Source organism: Melozone crissalis, unplaced genomic scaffold (assembly GCF_028551555.1).
Source record: "Melozone crissalis strain CALT ecotype California unplaced genomic scaffold, PUWL_Pcris_2 ptg000016l_1, whole genome shotgun sequence".
Taxonomy (NCBI): Eukaryota; Metazoa; Chordata; class Aves; order Passeriformes; family Passerellidae; genus Melozone; species Melozone crissalis.
The window spans coordinates 57,554,256-57,570,900 of NW_026535794.1; the positions used below are offsets into that span (position 1 = coordinate 57,554,256).

General features: G+C 36.2%; 1 protein-coding gene across 1 annotated transcript in view; it reads right to left on the minus strand.

The window, feature by feature from the left end:
* The window catches only part of TNS3 (tensin 3), a 119,402-nt gene that overhangs the window by 44,124 nt on the left and 58,633 nt on the right, over positions 1 to 16,645 (minus strand). The window contains exons 13-15 of the mRNA XM_054273225.1: positions 10,940 to 11,115; positions 10,462 to 10,579; positions 10,283 to 10,366 (exon numbers count right to left, since the gene is read on the minus strand). Coding sequence (XP_054129200.1) covers positions 10,283 to 10,366; positions 10,462 to 10,579; positions 10,940 to 11,115 — 378 coding nt within the window. The remainder of the gene's footprint in view (positions 1 to 10,282; positions 10,367 to 10,461; positions 10,580 to 10,939; positions 11,116 to 16,645) is intronic.

Consider the following 16,645-nt stretch of genomic DNA (forward strand, 5'->3'; position numbering starts at 1 on the left):
GGATGTCTCTAGTGAGGAACTGATTTGGTTTAGGTCAGTGTGTAAGATACTGCCATCTCAAAAGGAGAAAGTCTGTTATTTGGCAAGAAGAATTGATTTAATGGCTGTTTCAGGCACAGCAAAGCAAATCAGGATCAGGTCTTTCAATCTCTGCCAGGTGGTACCAGTGTACAGTTCTCCTAGATATAGTACAGAAGATTCCTGGCTTGATCAGAACCATTGCACTGCAAATTCTGATGAAAATAGATTAAAATGTAGGGCTTGAATTGTAACATGCACCTTTCTCCAGCAATAATCCCTGAAGACGAGTGGCTATGCCGTGCCCTTCATACAAATTCAGCAAACTCCACAATTTGTGAAGGAATGTCATGTACGCTGCTACTCTGATGATTGACAGAAACATAGGAGTCAATGTCAAGTAGATTGCTCATTTCAGATTTTGTCTACAAGGTGCCTGAATATAAATGGCTTTGTGAAATATCTTGCCTAACTCAGGCATAGAAAAACACAGATTAATTTGGTTTTCTCGTCCTCTGCAAGAGGGAATAAACATGAAGAGAATTAACACAGGGGAGAACAGCATCCTAAAAAACAAACAGCAATATGACTGTAAACAATTTAGACTATAAACAATTAAGTGGAACTGAATGTGTATTTCCTCTCTGCTCCCACTCAACACTGGAAGGTCTGTCATTCTGAAACTGCAGAATATCTTTAACTTGTAAATGCAGTAGACAAACCCTCCCATTCACTCAAACACAGGATCATTTTAAAACTGCAATTTTTTTGAAAATGTGTGCTCACAGTTGTACTTAGATTTTTGGAGCTCTCTTCTTTGGGCTTTCCTCAAACTACATGGAATAATTTGGCACATCAGTCATGAAGTGCCATGTCATATAGTAGGAGGCCTCACCCTGGAAAAGTTGAAAAAATTTCATAGAATCATAGCAAGAGCAGTAGCCGTTCCCATGGTTTTTGTTAATTTAACCTTTTCCAGACAAAGTAACTAATGACATCTCAAAAATGTATGCTATGCTCAAGCACTGCAAACAAGCAATCTCAGGTATGTGTAAAAACAAACACATCTGCCAGGCTGTCTGCTCATCCAATCCTTTATTTCTATTAAAATGCTTTTTAAGTTTCTGTCAATAGCTTATTGTTTGCATCTTCAAAAGAAGCAAATATTAGTGATGGATTTCTCAGCTTCAGATTATTTTGGTTTTTTATATATGTGTAAGATATTATTCATCTATATTTCAATGAATATATACAAAGATAGTTATTTATCAAATTAGTGATTTATGTGGGGAAATGCATTACTTTTTCCCATGGAAATCAAAAGAAAGAGAAACCAAACTCTCTAAAACAGAATGCTTTAAAAACCACTCAAGTAATCCCTTTTTCAGTGGTTCTTAGCAAGAAAAAAGAGGAAAAAACCAAAACCAAATTACCACCACCCACCAGTGTATTATCAGGGTGCATTTCAAATTTAACTGAAGAGGCACATTTGCTTTGAGACCATGATCAAGTAACAGTGAAGCATTGTATAAACACATTTTTCCCATGTACTATTTGATTATATAAACAACTTTTTTTTGGCATTTGGAACTTCAGAATTATATAGCTTATTTTATTGCTTGAATTTTAGAATTTTTGAGCTCTCACTGATACTAGTGAACATAACAAGAAACTGTGTTCAGCATCCTTGGAAGTGCCATCATCTTTTCAACTAATAAATGCAAATTCCAAGTACAGTCAGTTATCTTGTATGGCAAATATTTAAAAAACAAAACAAAACAAAAACAAAAACAACCACAAAAATAAATTAACACCAGATAATGCTACTGCTTTCTCTCAAGAGAAAATGCCTTTGTATTAGAGATACAGGAAAGATGAAAGCTGCAAGCTGCACAATTTAACTTTCAGATGTATTGGTTCCTGAATGAAACTGTGACAGGCAATAATGTGTCTTATGCAAAACTTCAAGTTTTTTCTCAGTTAATAAATCCTTTTGAAATAAGGCAGTTGTTTCATTTACACTTCACAGTGGTATGAAAAGTTAGTCAAGACAAAACAAGTAACAGACAAACTGGATTAAAGTGTGGTGCCCCAAATAAGGGAAGCGTTTTGAGGGTGGGTAGATTCTTGATGAAGAACCTATCAGCAGTTGCTTGATTTAATCGTAGTAGTGAGCGATCAAGGACCAGTAAGACTTGTTGAGGTACCATTGATGAAAGACATATAACATACAAGAGACTTTAAAGATGTCCCAAACCAGAAATCTTATTTCATATGAACTCCTGTAGGAAAACTTTTGTCACAAGACCTGCCATTCCTTTAATGCAGTTCAACATTTGAATTCAGGACAAAACGAGTGGATGAGAAAGTAGAGAGTCTCTTTCTGTATTTACAGTCTCCACTACTTGGATACTCATTTCCTGTGAGAAAACTTAATTCACATTTGCTTGAGGCAGAAGACTCCATATAACTTTTCAGAAGTGTCTTGGTTCAAATGGATAATGCAGGCAGTGCCAAGAGACCTCCGAGAGGGCCATTTCTAAGGAAACAGTCTCAGGTCTCTGATTTACATATCTATCAGCACTTTGCCCACACGGAATGAAAAGTCATCCATTAAAACAAACAAACAAACCAATGTAAATACTTGCACAGAAAATTAAACACACAGTATAAAACAAAGTCTTTCCAAATCAGTATCTGATTCCATCTCCAAAGCAGTTTTAACAGAGCAGTTTTAATGGTTTAATGCCCATTCTGATCTATGATCACAGTGTTTCTGTCCAGATGCAAATCCTGCTACAAAAGCAAGGGAGGGAGGAAGAGGGGACAGTGAATAGTTTCACAACATCTCTTCAATGTAATGTTTGAAGAAGCTATCTGTGGGAAATAGTAAAGGTAAGAAGGCTTTTTTTTTTGAGTTTTGGGCTTGGCTAAGATGGACCTTAAGCCTGCAGAAAAATATGCTTACCAAGATAGTAGAAGGTTTTAAGCTTAATAATGATGAATTGTATATTGTTAATAGAAGGTATACATACAAGCATTGTTTGAAGCAGGCATACATGTGCTTTTAGTGATTGGCTAGAACAATTGTCTGTAAGCTTGGGCAATATGCTATTGGATAGAAAGTTTTTGAAACGCTCTGTAACAAAGAAATCTTTGGTTGCTGCTGGTTGCACATGAGCTGTTAGCATCTTTCTATTGTCTTAACCATCTAATGAGGCTGATGCTGCAATAAAAGTTCAAGGAACATATCCCAGCAGTCCCCTCCTGTTCATGAAAAAACCTCCAAACACACCTATACACCTATCTTCTTTTTTTTCCCCCTTCAAATTCTTCAGTATTACAGAGAAGCTGCACATGGAATTATGTACATGTGCACTAGATTATGCATTCTACTAGCACAGTATTTTCCATGACCATATATAGTACTTGAATTTTTCTTATTTCAATGTGATGTTCAACATGTAGGTCACAGTAGACTGTGTCACTTTGCAGAAGTTTAGCTCAGGGAGCTGTAAGAACAATTAATCATGAAATATCTTTGTCTTAACATAAGCATCAGATTTGAAGAATTATTGAGTCTGTGATCAGATACAACATTGGCTCCAAAACAAAATGCATTCATGTTCCAGAATATTTTATCAACCTAGAGTATCCAAAACCAGTGGAAGAGAAAGTATATTTTAGAGAATGAGTTTTATTATGAAAATCCAGTAATGAGAGTGGCCTATTTTGTCAGCTTTAATGTATCAGCCAAAGAAAACACACATTTATGTTGTCCCACTGGTTTATCATCACATACTATCTGCCATGGACTTGATACACCCTAGCTTTTTATATTCAGTTATGTATAATAATATTCCATTCTCCTCTGAATCAATGACATATTGGAATGTTTGCTGAGTGGCTAAAACATGTACAGATTTTTTTAAGTTCTATGTAGAAACATATAGCATAGCTGTAAAAAAACCTAGCCAGTTAAATGGATTAAACTCTAAATCATTTAATCTCTAAAGCTTTGGGAAGTTAAGTAGTGTTGACTAGGAGCATTCCTCCCATGAAAATCTTAGCCGAACTGGGCGGGGCGGGAAATCTCAATTACAGCTGATTATCAAATAGCTCAGTTGTGGACACTTACACTGTAAGGATTGTAGTTAATACCACTCAGTGGAGGCACAGATTACAAGTATTTAAAGTTATTTTCAGTTTTGATTTTATTCTACTTTTACAAGATATTTTTCCACCATTCAAATTGATATAAACCAAATTAAATTGTTGAGCTTTTTAGCACATGAGATGGAATATTATTACTTTTTCTGTGGATTTGGACTACCAGAGTGAAATCACTGATAATAAGCGTTGCTTATTTCTCCACAGACCAAATAAATACATTTCCTTGGTTGTATTTGAAAGATATGTTGAGAACTGTATTATAATCGGTGGCACAAAGGGAAGGAGATCTCTGACAATGAAGACTTGATAACACACCAAGTCATCTCCAACCTTCCTGCAATAAAAACTTTGTATAAAAATTAGTTTTACTGAACTAAATGTCTCAATGAAAATGACCCAGAGATAGAAAAGTGTGATAGATCATAGTACATTATATTGACTTCAGTGTTTACAACAACCAAGAAGTGGTCTCTGAACATTTATGATTTTGCTTTACAGCATTCCAAATGCTCTTTCTGGAAGCCCTCATTAAGTCCATGCTGGTAGAATCCCAACAGGAGATCCAAGTAACTTCCTGCTTGCTCCGGAAGCCTATAGAGGCTTCTTATGCACTAGGAAATGGTGTATTTTATAATAATTAAGTGTAGGAATGTGCCCCCTGTTGATGGAGTTACCAAGTTATTCTTTGTCTGCTTAAAAAGGCAAAAATCCCAAAAGTTTCTTTCCTCAATTTGGTAAAAAGACACCTCATAGGACCTTTGGGACTTCACCTCAGACCTGGGGTTGCCCAATTGGACAGAGGCCAAGAGGTCCCACCTAGATGATTCACTAGAAAAAGAAGAGAACAAAGGAAATAATCGTGTAGTGTTTTAGCAGGAGCAAGGACCTCTTGCCCTGGCTCAGGTTTTTCTCTGTAAGAGCTTTGTTATTTTGCCTTTTATTAAACCTTTTTCTTTTTCTAATACTACCTCAGAAGCTATCCTGCTAATTTTTGTGCCATTCGGGATGGCTGAGCTATCTCAGGTGTGATGGGTTCTCTGAGAGCTCATAAGACCCGGCTCAAAGAGTAAAAACACCAATTAAGAGACATTAGGTGTTTAATTTTAAAAATATTGTGTAGATGAACACTGTATTCAGCCATGACATAAACATGTCAAGGGCAATTGCAGGACAATGGAAAATGTAACAGAAATCTGATGTATCTGCTTTGCATTAAGTCATAAATTTCCTTTCTCTACTTGTATTTTTTATTTTTCATTGATAGCCTCAACAAAGAAACAAATAAAAACCCACTAAAATAAACAAAACATCCAAAAAACCCTAAACACAAAAATTGCAATAGCAAATATGAAAATGCACCTGTTTCCAGGAGGACAGAGCTTGTGTTAACCATCCACATAAGTAGATGCTTTGACGTTCTAAGCAAATGAACCCAGATGCCTGGAAAAGTTCTGAATCAATTACTTGCTTTGGACATGTATAACTTACAAAAACGGGTAAGAGGAGGAGAGAAAGACTGGTATAAATGAATATTATATGAAAGCTTTTCACATTATGGATAAAGTTTTTGCACATCATAAACAGGGAATTTTTCCCTTCCATAAATTAGTTTCACTTTTATTCCCAAACTGACTCTCAGTTTAGAACCCTAATATTTTTTTAATCAAAAACTTAAGCAGTATGTACTATTTCCCTTGCAACTTAGTGACTGGAAGAAATTACAATCCTGGAATAACAGTATGATAATTCTAATCAGTAATAGAATTATGCAATAATGAGGCTGTTAGGTTGTGGGTTTGCCTTCCAATACATTTATTAAACAATCATCACTCTGCTGGATGATGTAATAGGAAAAGTCTGTGTTAATAAATGAGGAGAATTAGAGCTACAATGTCTCTGTCAGATAAAAAGAGTCTGTATGAGAAAAATTGTGGAAATATTCCAGTATGAGGTCTTGAAGAGTTCCACGATGGCATGAGGAGAAAAGTTGCCCTTTCTAAAATTTTTAGAACAGATGCAGCTCATACACAAGCTTTGAGTACAGTACATAGTCTAAGCTCCATGGAAAAGATGAGAAGGCAAGGTTTTAGGTTGTAGGTTGAAGGCTAAGAGATTCCTTATACCAGCAGCAATGCTTTCATTCCATCATTTGCACTGCTTGAACTACACAAGTCTAGTTAGGCTTGTTCAGAAAAGATGGAAAAAAGTGACATCATATCTTCTCTTTGTCAGTGCATCCTTGATAAAGGATTATAGACAATTTTCCCTTGTTCCACAGATCCTTCCCCTCTGTTGCAAGACAGTGCCTGTTTGTGAATGCAGACCTTCTGCAAAGTTTGGCCCGGGCTGAAGAAGGGACATTTCTTCACATCTAGCCTCAGGGGTGGAGTGGCAGGGCAGCGAGCCAGCATTCAGTCCCCTGGCAAAGAGCTTGCTATGCTTTTATGTGTTACTTCTGTATACAAAGAGACTTAGTTTAGCTGTCTGCTGTTCAAGAAAAAAGAGTCTCTATAAGTTTCAAAATAGCCGACAAATAGTGCTTCAGTTCCTTCACTGATGTGTGGGACTCTCCCTCCCATGTGATATACATCAGCTATTATAAAATTCCAGGGAGCTGTATCTGGGTTCTGTGCGGAGCAGCCCTATTTTTTGAGGTGTATTTATAAAACCAGCCAATTTATAGGCCACTAGCCAATTTATAGACTACTTAGGTTCATCTCAAGGAACAAAGTGTCTTTCAAAGACAATTCAGAATGAACTCTGTAGGTTCTGTATTACTTTCAAGCTACGTAAAGTGAAGAAAAGGGCCATGAAACCATAGCAGCAAGTGATCACTGGAGCAGTAGTGCTGACACAAAATTGACTGAATGCATACAGACTGAGGGAGGTTAAATATATACTTGTTTGATAAAGAACAAGGCTCTGAAATATTGCAGGCAGGACATCTCCAATAAATCTACAGGGAGAATGAAGTTAGGGCATAGCTAATTTAAGGGAGGCAGATACATAACACTACTAGACTGACTTTCCCTAGCAAAGTGGTTTTACCTGGAAAGAAAATTAAGATTTCTAGGGATAACAGAGCTGCATTTTATAAGACTTTATTAAAAACAGTGTCCTTAGGTACACAGGTTGAAAATCAGATGCATTCAAGATGCTAGATACACAGTTTACATTAATAACAAAGAAGAGAGAATTTTATAATTTTTTATACTTAAGGACTGGATATTATTGCAATTCTTGACTATTGTTTCTTTTAAAATATATACTTTTGTACTCTTCTAAAAGCACAACAGAATCCCTTGATATGGTAAGTGCTACTTATACTAATTGCTATTCTCCACAAGGAAACAGGGAGGAAATAAAACAGTAATGTGGAGAAATAGCTACGTGACAAGAACCCAGCTAATCTAAGTCCTGCACCTGCAAGGACACTGTCCTTTACCATAGCTGTGTTACCATAACAAGGTGCTGTAGTTGAGAGACTAGAGACATGAGAAAAAGCAGATTTAACTCCTTTGGAATGAGGAAGCTGATATCTAGAATATAACCAATGGATTACTCAGCTTGCAGAATATGTATGAGCTTATTACTTGTTGTGCATAGAAGTTTGATGCTCTTTTCAATAAAGGGAGTTTGCTGATTCTCATATTGAGGGTCCCGAGCCTCCCTGTGCCGTGACACAGTAACTCATCTAGATAATTGGTAACCAGGTTACATCATCCTCACTGGTAACTTAAAAAGCAGATAAACAGCAAAGCTGATATACAGAACAAAGCAATTTTGAATTCAAGGGTGATCTGAACCGAGACAAAAGTAGTAATATCTTAATGGCAGAAATTAATACTCCAGAGTCCATGACACAAAAGGCCTCACGCTGTTGAAAATTTCTCAAGAAGTCAGTATGCTTCCTGACTTTTACCAAAATAAAGACCATGTAAGCATTTAAAAGAACAGGTGGGCTGCAATGGAAAGTACTAAAAATTGAAGCTGTTAAGAACTCTTGCAAAGTGCACACTGTTAGAGTCACCTTTATGGCCTGTGCATTAAAGCAGTCTCAACCACAGAACAGCTGCATCTGTTCCCTTCAGAATCTTGGCCTCTTCAACACACAAAACATAACACTTTTACTCAGGGCATGAATTAGGGATTGGTAGCACAAATAAGAAGCACTTCTTGTGAAAGAAATCAGAAGACATAGAAGCAAGTAGATACAGTGGATACTTCATGTAGATACAGGCAATAACTATAGTAGAAGTGAAGGGAAAAGAGGAAGTTTTAAAACATTTAATGTATGATTCTTACTTGCCTCTGACAATAGAAGTTTCTGTGCTCTGACGGGAAAATCACCCAATTAACATTTCTAAGAGATGCTTGCCAACAGGTGTCTTTACTACATTTTCTAGTTGACCCATCTCATACACTTTTAACCTTTAACTAATTAACAACTAACATTTTTAATGTCAAAGTACATTATGTTTACAGTTAAAACCAAAGCTGCATGGAGATGAGCATGTAACCTGCAGCATTCAGTACACCTTGAGCTTTATTTCAAAACAGATACTCAAAGGAAGAATTGCCTCCTTTTCTAATAGTTAAGATTAATTATTTTCAGTGTTTCATTAACTGAGTATCTAAAACCAGCATTTGAGAGATGACATTTAAAATTAAGCAGGATAATAAAAAAAAATAGAGAAACACATTGAAAGCTAAATATTTTTCCAGGGCAAGTCTTAGCTCTTAGCAACATTAATAGAAACCATTTAACAACAAAGTCTTCAGTAGATCAACCTATAATTGATTTGATGAAGTTGCCACCAGGAGGATATCTGCCACTAATTACTTAGAAGTAGGGAGAACCATAAACAGATGTCTTGAACTGGGTAGATTTTTCTAAAGCTAGTTTTATTCTGTGTTGATGTTATTTGCCTTTGACAACTATTAAGCGAGGCAAATTGAACATAAAGGGTTTTTTAAGTTAAAACTGAAATACTATTATTGCATCAAAACCCATCATCAAATTTATTGAAAAGTCTACTATCAAGATTCTCCTGGAGAAGACAGTCATGGCCTAAGCAGTAAAACCATACATAACATATCTGAATTTTCATGAGAACATATGTTATGCATAAAATGAATGCATAGTGATTTTTATTCAGGTTTTAAATACATTAGCTGGCTTCCTGCTATGTCCAGCACTTTCTGATGCTGTTCTCTTGCGCACTCTTAATCTCTTTGCTCTCTTATCTCTTCTCACTCTCTCTCCTTTTGTCCCGCACTCTTCTTCGCGCCCTTTTCTCTCTTTGTCGCTTTGTCTTCTCCTCTGCACTTCCTCACCCCTTCCTTTCTACATGCTCTCCACTCTTACATCTTTGTCTTTAACTCTCTTACACTTTAAGCCTCTCGTCTCTCGGGCCTGCTCCGAGCTGGGGCTGGCAGCTCCCAGCAGGGCCCTTCACCCACACCCTTTGCAATAAACTGCAAGTTATATGACTTAGCTTCAAAGAGATCTCATCTCCATCCGTCCCAACCATGCAACCCCCCCAGCAGCTCCTACACTTGAGCATAGCTACTGTCAAGTTCTATTGTCAGCTTCATTGGCCTGGAAAGATGGCAACATGGATATCACCTGTCTTTCCTGAGATGGAAACAAAACCTGCTTAAAATCACAAAGAACTCAAGTCTCCTGATAGTAGTATTTCGATGTCATCAAATATTAGCAGAAAGATTGAGGAACATTGAAACCAGGCAAACAGAGAGAGAACAAGAGCAGGATAGCCTCAAACACTGAGCTGCATTTCCTCTTATTTCTGTGACACAGCTGCCTAAGTGCTTCACACTAAATTTGCACAATGAATGTGAACATAGGACTCCCATTGGCAGTTAAAATGTGGAAGGTATTAAATATTTCTTGGATAATACTTCATTATTCATTTGGTTTTGGTGTGATTAAAATAGGACTGCTAAAATCTGTTTCTCTGACTCGCATGTCTAAATTCACCATTTATGTCCTACTTATAAACCACTGTTGTGTTAGTTGCCTTCATACACAGTTCATTTTCACATTACTTGGGAAAGAGGGATACCTTACTAGAAATGGTTCTGTACAGCTCTGATGGGCTGCTGACCTTTTGGCTGGAGGGAATCTGCTGATGGCATGGTGGATGTGCTGTCACTAGGGGAGAGGGAAAAGGGCAGTTCCTCTTCAGTAACAGCGAAAATGTCAATAGTGCTATTTAAATAAATAAATAAATAAATACATTTTCTTACCATATGTCACCTCTGGTGACAGAGGAAAAGTTGATGTGAATGTGACAGCTTCATTTCCATTTTTTATTGCAGAGAAGATGCCCCCATCTATTTCATCTTGGTAATGTACAACAATCATCTAATAGAAGACACCAAAAAGCAAAATTACAGTGTGATAATTCTCACTTAACCCTATGACACAGTGGGGCATTCTTCACCAGATTACAGAAGGTTTCTGTTGTCAGATAAAATGCAATCTACTGTTCCAGCAGAGAGATCGCTGAACACTGAAAACATGCAAACATAAGAGACATCCAAAACATGCAAAGAAAAGACCATCCTTATACACTGAATTGCATTATTGAGGTGAATGCAGTTATTTGTTCTTATTGCCATGATGCAACTGCCCAATTGCTTCACGTTAATTTTGGACACAGAACATAAGACTTCCTACTGGCCACTCACTTCAATATTTAGTGAAAAATTCTTGATTGTTTACCTCCTTAGTTTTCCCTTCAGCAACCGGTGATCTTGGAATTACAGCCTGGTGACTAGCAGACTTCATCCATCCACACCTGTTATGTGATGATTCCCCAGGAATATCATTGTCATACTGCCCAACACTTAACTTTCTGAGCCTTTTCCCTGTTGCATCATCATCTTGCATACCTGTTGCTGAAAACAGGCAAGCTGGTTAAGAAACTAGTTTTTTTCAGTCACAACTGTTAAAACAAACTTCACTATTCTGTCTGTAGTGACTATAATCAAGAATGTTCAAACTGTTTTACAAAACCACATAGGTGGGGAAAAGACACCAGTTGTAGTTTCTTTGCTGACACCAGTTGCAAAATATTCACAGTCCCCTTTGTTGTAGAGGAGTAAGTTAAGCAGCATGTTTCTCCTTGATGCTCATTTTTGAAGTGATCACCCCAAGTGCAATCAGAAGAGCAAGACAGCAGGGGCCACTACAGGCACTCCAATGGAAGCACCTCTTGCCATTTCTGACACACAGTGGCTCTGGGCAGAAAAACCATTGCTGCTGCCCAGAGCTGCGTTTCCCCCACCCCTTTCCCCTCCCAAAAGCAGATTATTGTTAGCTAAAACAGATCCTGGCCCTTATAAACTCAGTTCACTGTACACCTTTTGTGACACACATAGCAATCACACTTAATCACAAAAATTAGATATTAGCTACACACAGAAGCTGTAAATCCTTTTGAGGAACAGCACAGAAGAATAACCTTAACCAGCAGAACGATCCAGGATATTCAAGTATATAAAGCACTATTTTTTTCTAAAGATGTTATTAAGAGCACTGTCACTAGATGCAGAACTATGATTAGCAGGATTTTATATATGGTCATCCACTTCAAACAGCAGGCACTTCCAGATTACTCTGCAACAATTGCTTTCTCTACCCTTCTTAAAAATCAACAACAAGGATCCGTAGAACTTACTGAGTAGTCACAAAAACAACCACGTGCATAGCAACTTTTCAAATACTCCTCTGAGAGCTTCTGTGGTCTATATATACATGCAAAAAGATCTTTGAGGATTAGCTATTTCTCTTAAAGGAGTTGAGTATTTCCCCAAGAAGTTACTTTAATGCTGGGTGTAATTTAAACTTTTACAGTAATTTCCAACAGTGAATATGTGTTGTTGAAGAACATCTCCTACAGACCCTGATCATGGAGCCATAAAACTAGGAATTCAAAGTGTGTCCTTGATCTAAACCAGCAGGAGGGCTTAATCAGCAACTTGGGTAGAGAAAAATGATAGCATACACCTTACACATCAATTTCCTAATCTGAAGTAGCTGAAAAAAGCTAAGGTATAAAATCTGGCATGCAGCATAGGCCTCTGTGTTAAAGACATTCCACCTTGATTACACTACACAATTATACAGCATTAATGCACAAATACATTTCTGTATAGTGGAACAGTTTTTATTCAAGCTTGAAACAGAGACAGGGATTTTAGACTAAAATCCATGATACTTAACTGATTCTGCATTGACATATGTATGTATCAACCTGAGTAACTTGCTGGCAAGTAGGGGCTTATCCTAAAAATATTAATAAATCTCTTGTTAAACTACAGAATTAGACACTTCCAAAAAATACATCTCTGGTAGCATCCAAGTAAATGTTATAATAGCTACTACTGAAGCAAATAAATAAATGCATAAAACCATATTAGTAATTTTTGAAAATTCCACCAATAAGTTAAATTTCAGGGTCGAAATACAGCCAGTTATTAATTTTATCAAGTTAATATTTACAAACGTAGTGAAAAAATCACAACCAATATTCTGAAAAAAACCTGAGATTTTGAAATAAACACAACTGAGATTCTGTTTTTATGGTTGCCACAACCTGGAAAACTCAAAAACTTTTTAAGCATCCATATTTAACTTTTTTCCCCCAACCTGAATTTTTATGTGTGGTCCCTCATTTATGGAAAGAGTGTGTGCTGAAGACCCTGTGAGCAAACTAGATGCATTACTCAAGATTTTCAAAGCCAGAAAAGAACATGAAATCACAAATATCTTCTAAACCTCTTACATGATACTGAACAGTCAGAGTGAATTCTACTGAAATTGCAGACATTTAAGAATGTAGACTGAGTTGATACTATTCCAGCATTTAGCAACATTTGCATTGGATTTCCTTTTTTATTTGTAATTTCTGTAAAGAAAAATGAGTGGGAATCATTGCACAATCTCAGACGATCTGCGACCAGATACTCCCAGTCCCGCCACTTCTCCACAGGCGGCAGTAGGACCAGGAACAGCACATAAGAGTTTCACTCCATCTGTAACCAAGTTACAAAGGCATAGACAATTTATTTCAGAATATTTCTCTTAGTTAACATGGCCTTGTAGACTACTTTATGATAAAAAATATCTATCTTTTGGATGGGTCAAAAAAGACCTTTGAAATTTAACACAAGTTCTGCTTGTCATACTAATGAGAGGATTTCATAATCAATAATATTGGTACACTCATGAAGCTAGCAATTTCTACAAAATTAATGTAGTCCTCAGAAAGCTATAAAGAGGTCTCTCTGGGAAAATGAATATTCTCCTTAAATAGACTGAAAGAGCTTTACATACCAAATTACCATTAGATGCTGCACAACACAGAGGAGAAGTTGAGCTGATGTATTTCAGTAAAGCTTAAAGCAAATAAATCTAAGAGATTAAAATTAAGTGAAGGAGTAAAGCACAAAATTACTTCTACTTAGTTCATTCGTTTCAAAACTTTACTTCATAATACTTAGACTTATATTTTAATATTTTAGGCTTACTAATTTGAAAGGAGCCTTTTACAGTGTAAGGTGTCAGTTCCCAAGACTTCCTAGAAGTTACAAAATTCATTTTTGTTCTTATCGTTTAGCTTAAAGTTTTGGCAGAGCTTCATAAATATCCCAGAAGCACATATTTATTTCTTTGAAAGCATTTCATATACTGTCCTTTCTCTCTTTTCCCAGGTGAAAAGTAATTTTTCCATACAAAAGTAGTTTTGTTTTGCCCAATGAACAAATAATAACATTCCAACAGATTGGCATCAGAACAACATCAGGCACTTACCTCATCAGATGGTTATCACCATGCAAAAGCTACAGCTAACCAGTGGTTAAAGGTTAATCATTGGTTTCTTTAACTGCTTAGCTTTCCTCAACAACTATTGAGACATATTTTTAATTATTGGAAAGAAAACTAAGTTTAAAATGCTAAGTTTAAAATCTTGTCTCCAGTGGCTTGTCAATAAGACTGCTGTATCTCATTTATTAGCAAATTATCCAACTGGTTGCAAATATAATTCCTTGTAATAGCATTGAAATATAAATGTCTGAACTTGTAAAACTGACTTTAACCACTTGAATTCCAATCATCAATACAGCAACAGTTAAAATCTTTTTCTCTGGATATAGCTTAAGCAGTGTTAACTATATTATTTCACAGGCAGCTTTTCACTTACTTAACTTCATTTATTGTCTAGCAGGATTTTTGGAATCTGCAATTCATTTCAATTCTAATCCTTTCACAAGAGGAAACAGGTAACATCTATACATTCAAGAAAATCTGACAAACTTTTAAGTGGTTTAAGAAAATGATATATTTTTTGGAGAAACAAAAGGAAAACTTACTAGGATATATGCTTAATCAACCAATCAATACAACTTAACACACTTTGCAGACAGACAAGCTGGAATTCATTGCTTGTGTACAAACATGTTACACACAGAGAGGAAAAGAACAAGTGCTTGCACTTCAAGTGAGCTTCTTACACAGCTCCAACTGGTGTGGAAAGCTAGCATGACATAAGAAGCTCTACTCACAGAGCCATAAGATGCAGGGCTCTGTTGTGAAAGGAACAGTGAAAATTTCTACAAAACTGGTCTTCCAGTGTGCCTTTCACAGACCTCAGCAGAAGTCATTAAGGCTGAAAAACACTCTGGGGAGAACTGTGTTAGCATTCCAGAAATTCCAGAAGTCAATGCCTACACAGCAGTTTAAAAAGACCTATCAATTACTGTGAAACAAGGGGATACAATGCAACATGAGGCTTAAGAATGCAACAAGGAAAAAGAAGTCTGTAAATTAACTTCTAACAGAAGAGCCTTCAGGGATTATCCCACATACTAAAAATGTTACCAACAACACTATCCAAAATGAAAGTGATCTCCTCCTTTGCCACCATTTATCTTCTACAAAGTTTAAGATTTCAAAAGAAGGCATGTAATGATCAAGCTTTCAAAACAGCTTTATGCTTAAACCATAGCAAATCTACTTTAAGAAATTAGAATCAGCTTTAGAATCATTATGACATACTGAAAGAATAAGTATCTTCAAAGACACCACGACAAAACTTGAACTAAATATTACTGTGGTGGAAAAAGAATAATCAAATATATAGCTAGTTGAAAAACAAAATCTCAGAATATTCTGAGTTGAAAGAGACCCAGCAGGATCACTGAGTCCAAATCTTAAATGAAGTATGAGGATTTAACCCATGACCTTGGTGGATTAGTGATGCAAGTACTAAACAAGGATCTTGATATGCTCAAACTTTCAGATTCCCAGATCTTTAGGAACATAGTTTCAAAACTATTAATTAGAACAAAAGCCAACTATGCTGTGCCAGTGATACATTTTAGAAAGGTTAAGGCATTGAATGTAACACAAAATGCTGCTGAAGTCAGAAAATTCCTTTATTCTTGAAAAAATACCAAATAATTAGCAATTACTAACAAGCAAACTATTCTTTTTAACCCCAACTTTTAACAGCTAGTAGACTAGGAGTGTAAACTCCTTATAATCAATTAGTCTAACAAGCAAATGAAAAGGTCTAAACTCTACCCCAAATTCAAGTAGACCATCAAGCATAGGACACAGCAGCTTTGCAGATCTGTCACTTTAGTTTCATAGTCCATTTACATTATGCTAAAAATGGGAAGCAAGCCCAGTGGAAAATCCAGACTGGTATCTCCAACCCATACCATAATGATGATACACTCAGGCCCACATGCTGAAAATTACAAGACTCTTAAAAATTTGTGGTATAAGTACATGACATAAATTAAAAATCATTGTGTTGCTAAATGTAACTAAAATTCAATTTTTAACTGTAGCTTTAAAAGTTATTTAATTTAGTTTAAAAATTGAATCTAGTTCAGTTATAACTTAAAACTTCAATTTTTACCTTTAATTTACCTAAAAACTGAAATTTACTCTTAACCACTGTAAAGTTAACTCCCAATTCAGGCACCAAAATTTTCCTGAGCAACAGAAATGACAAGTTTTGTAGTGTATTTTACATACAAATAAGGCAGGTGAGAAGATTGACAAGCTTTGTTTTTCTCTCACTTCACAATTTATTTCAGAGGGACTGTGCTTACCCACAGAATAGCACAGTAAATGGGAACATCTGCAACAGTTCAATGCTTTTTAAAAATGTTATTTACTAAGGTATGCAAAAAGGATTTCTTTTTCTCTCCTTTGTCTGCAGAGACACTAGTATGATTTACAATATTCTATCTTGGGCCATCTCCAAAGGTTTATTTTTGATAGAGGAAAGATCTGTGAAGGTATTCCAGACATGTAATCAGACCCTAAGCCGCCTCAGTTTTATTCATTTTGCATTATTTTTTTGAGAGAGGGAGGCTTTGTTTAATGCTCAATTCTGTGTTGAGCTGATAA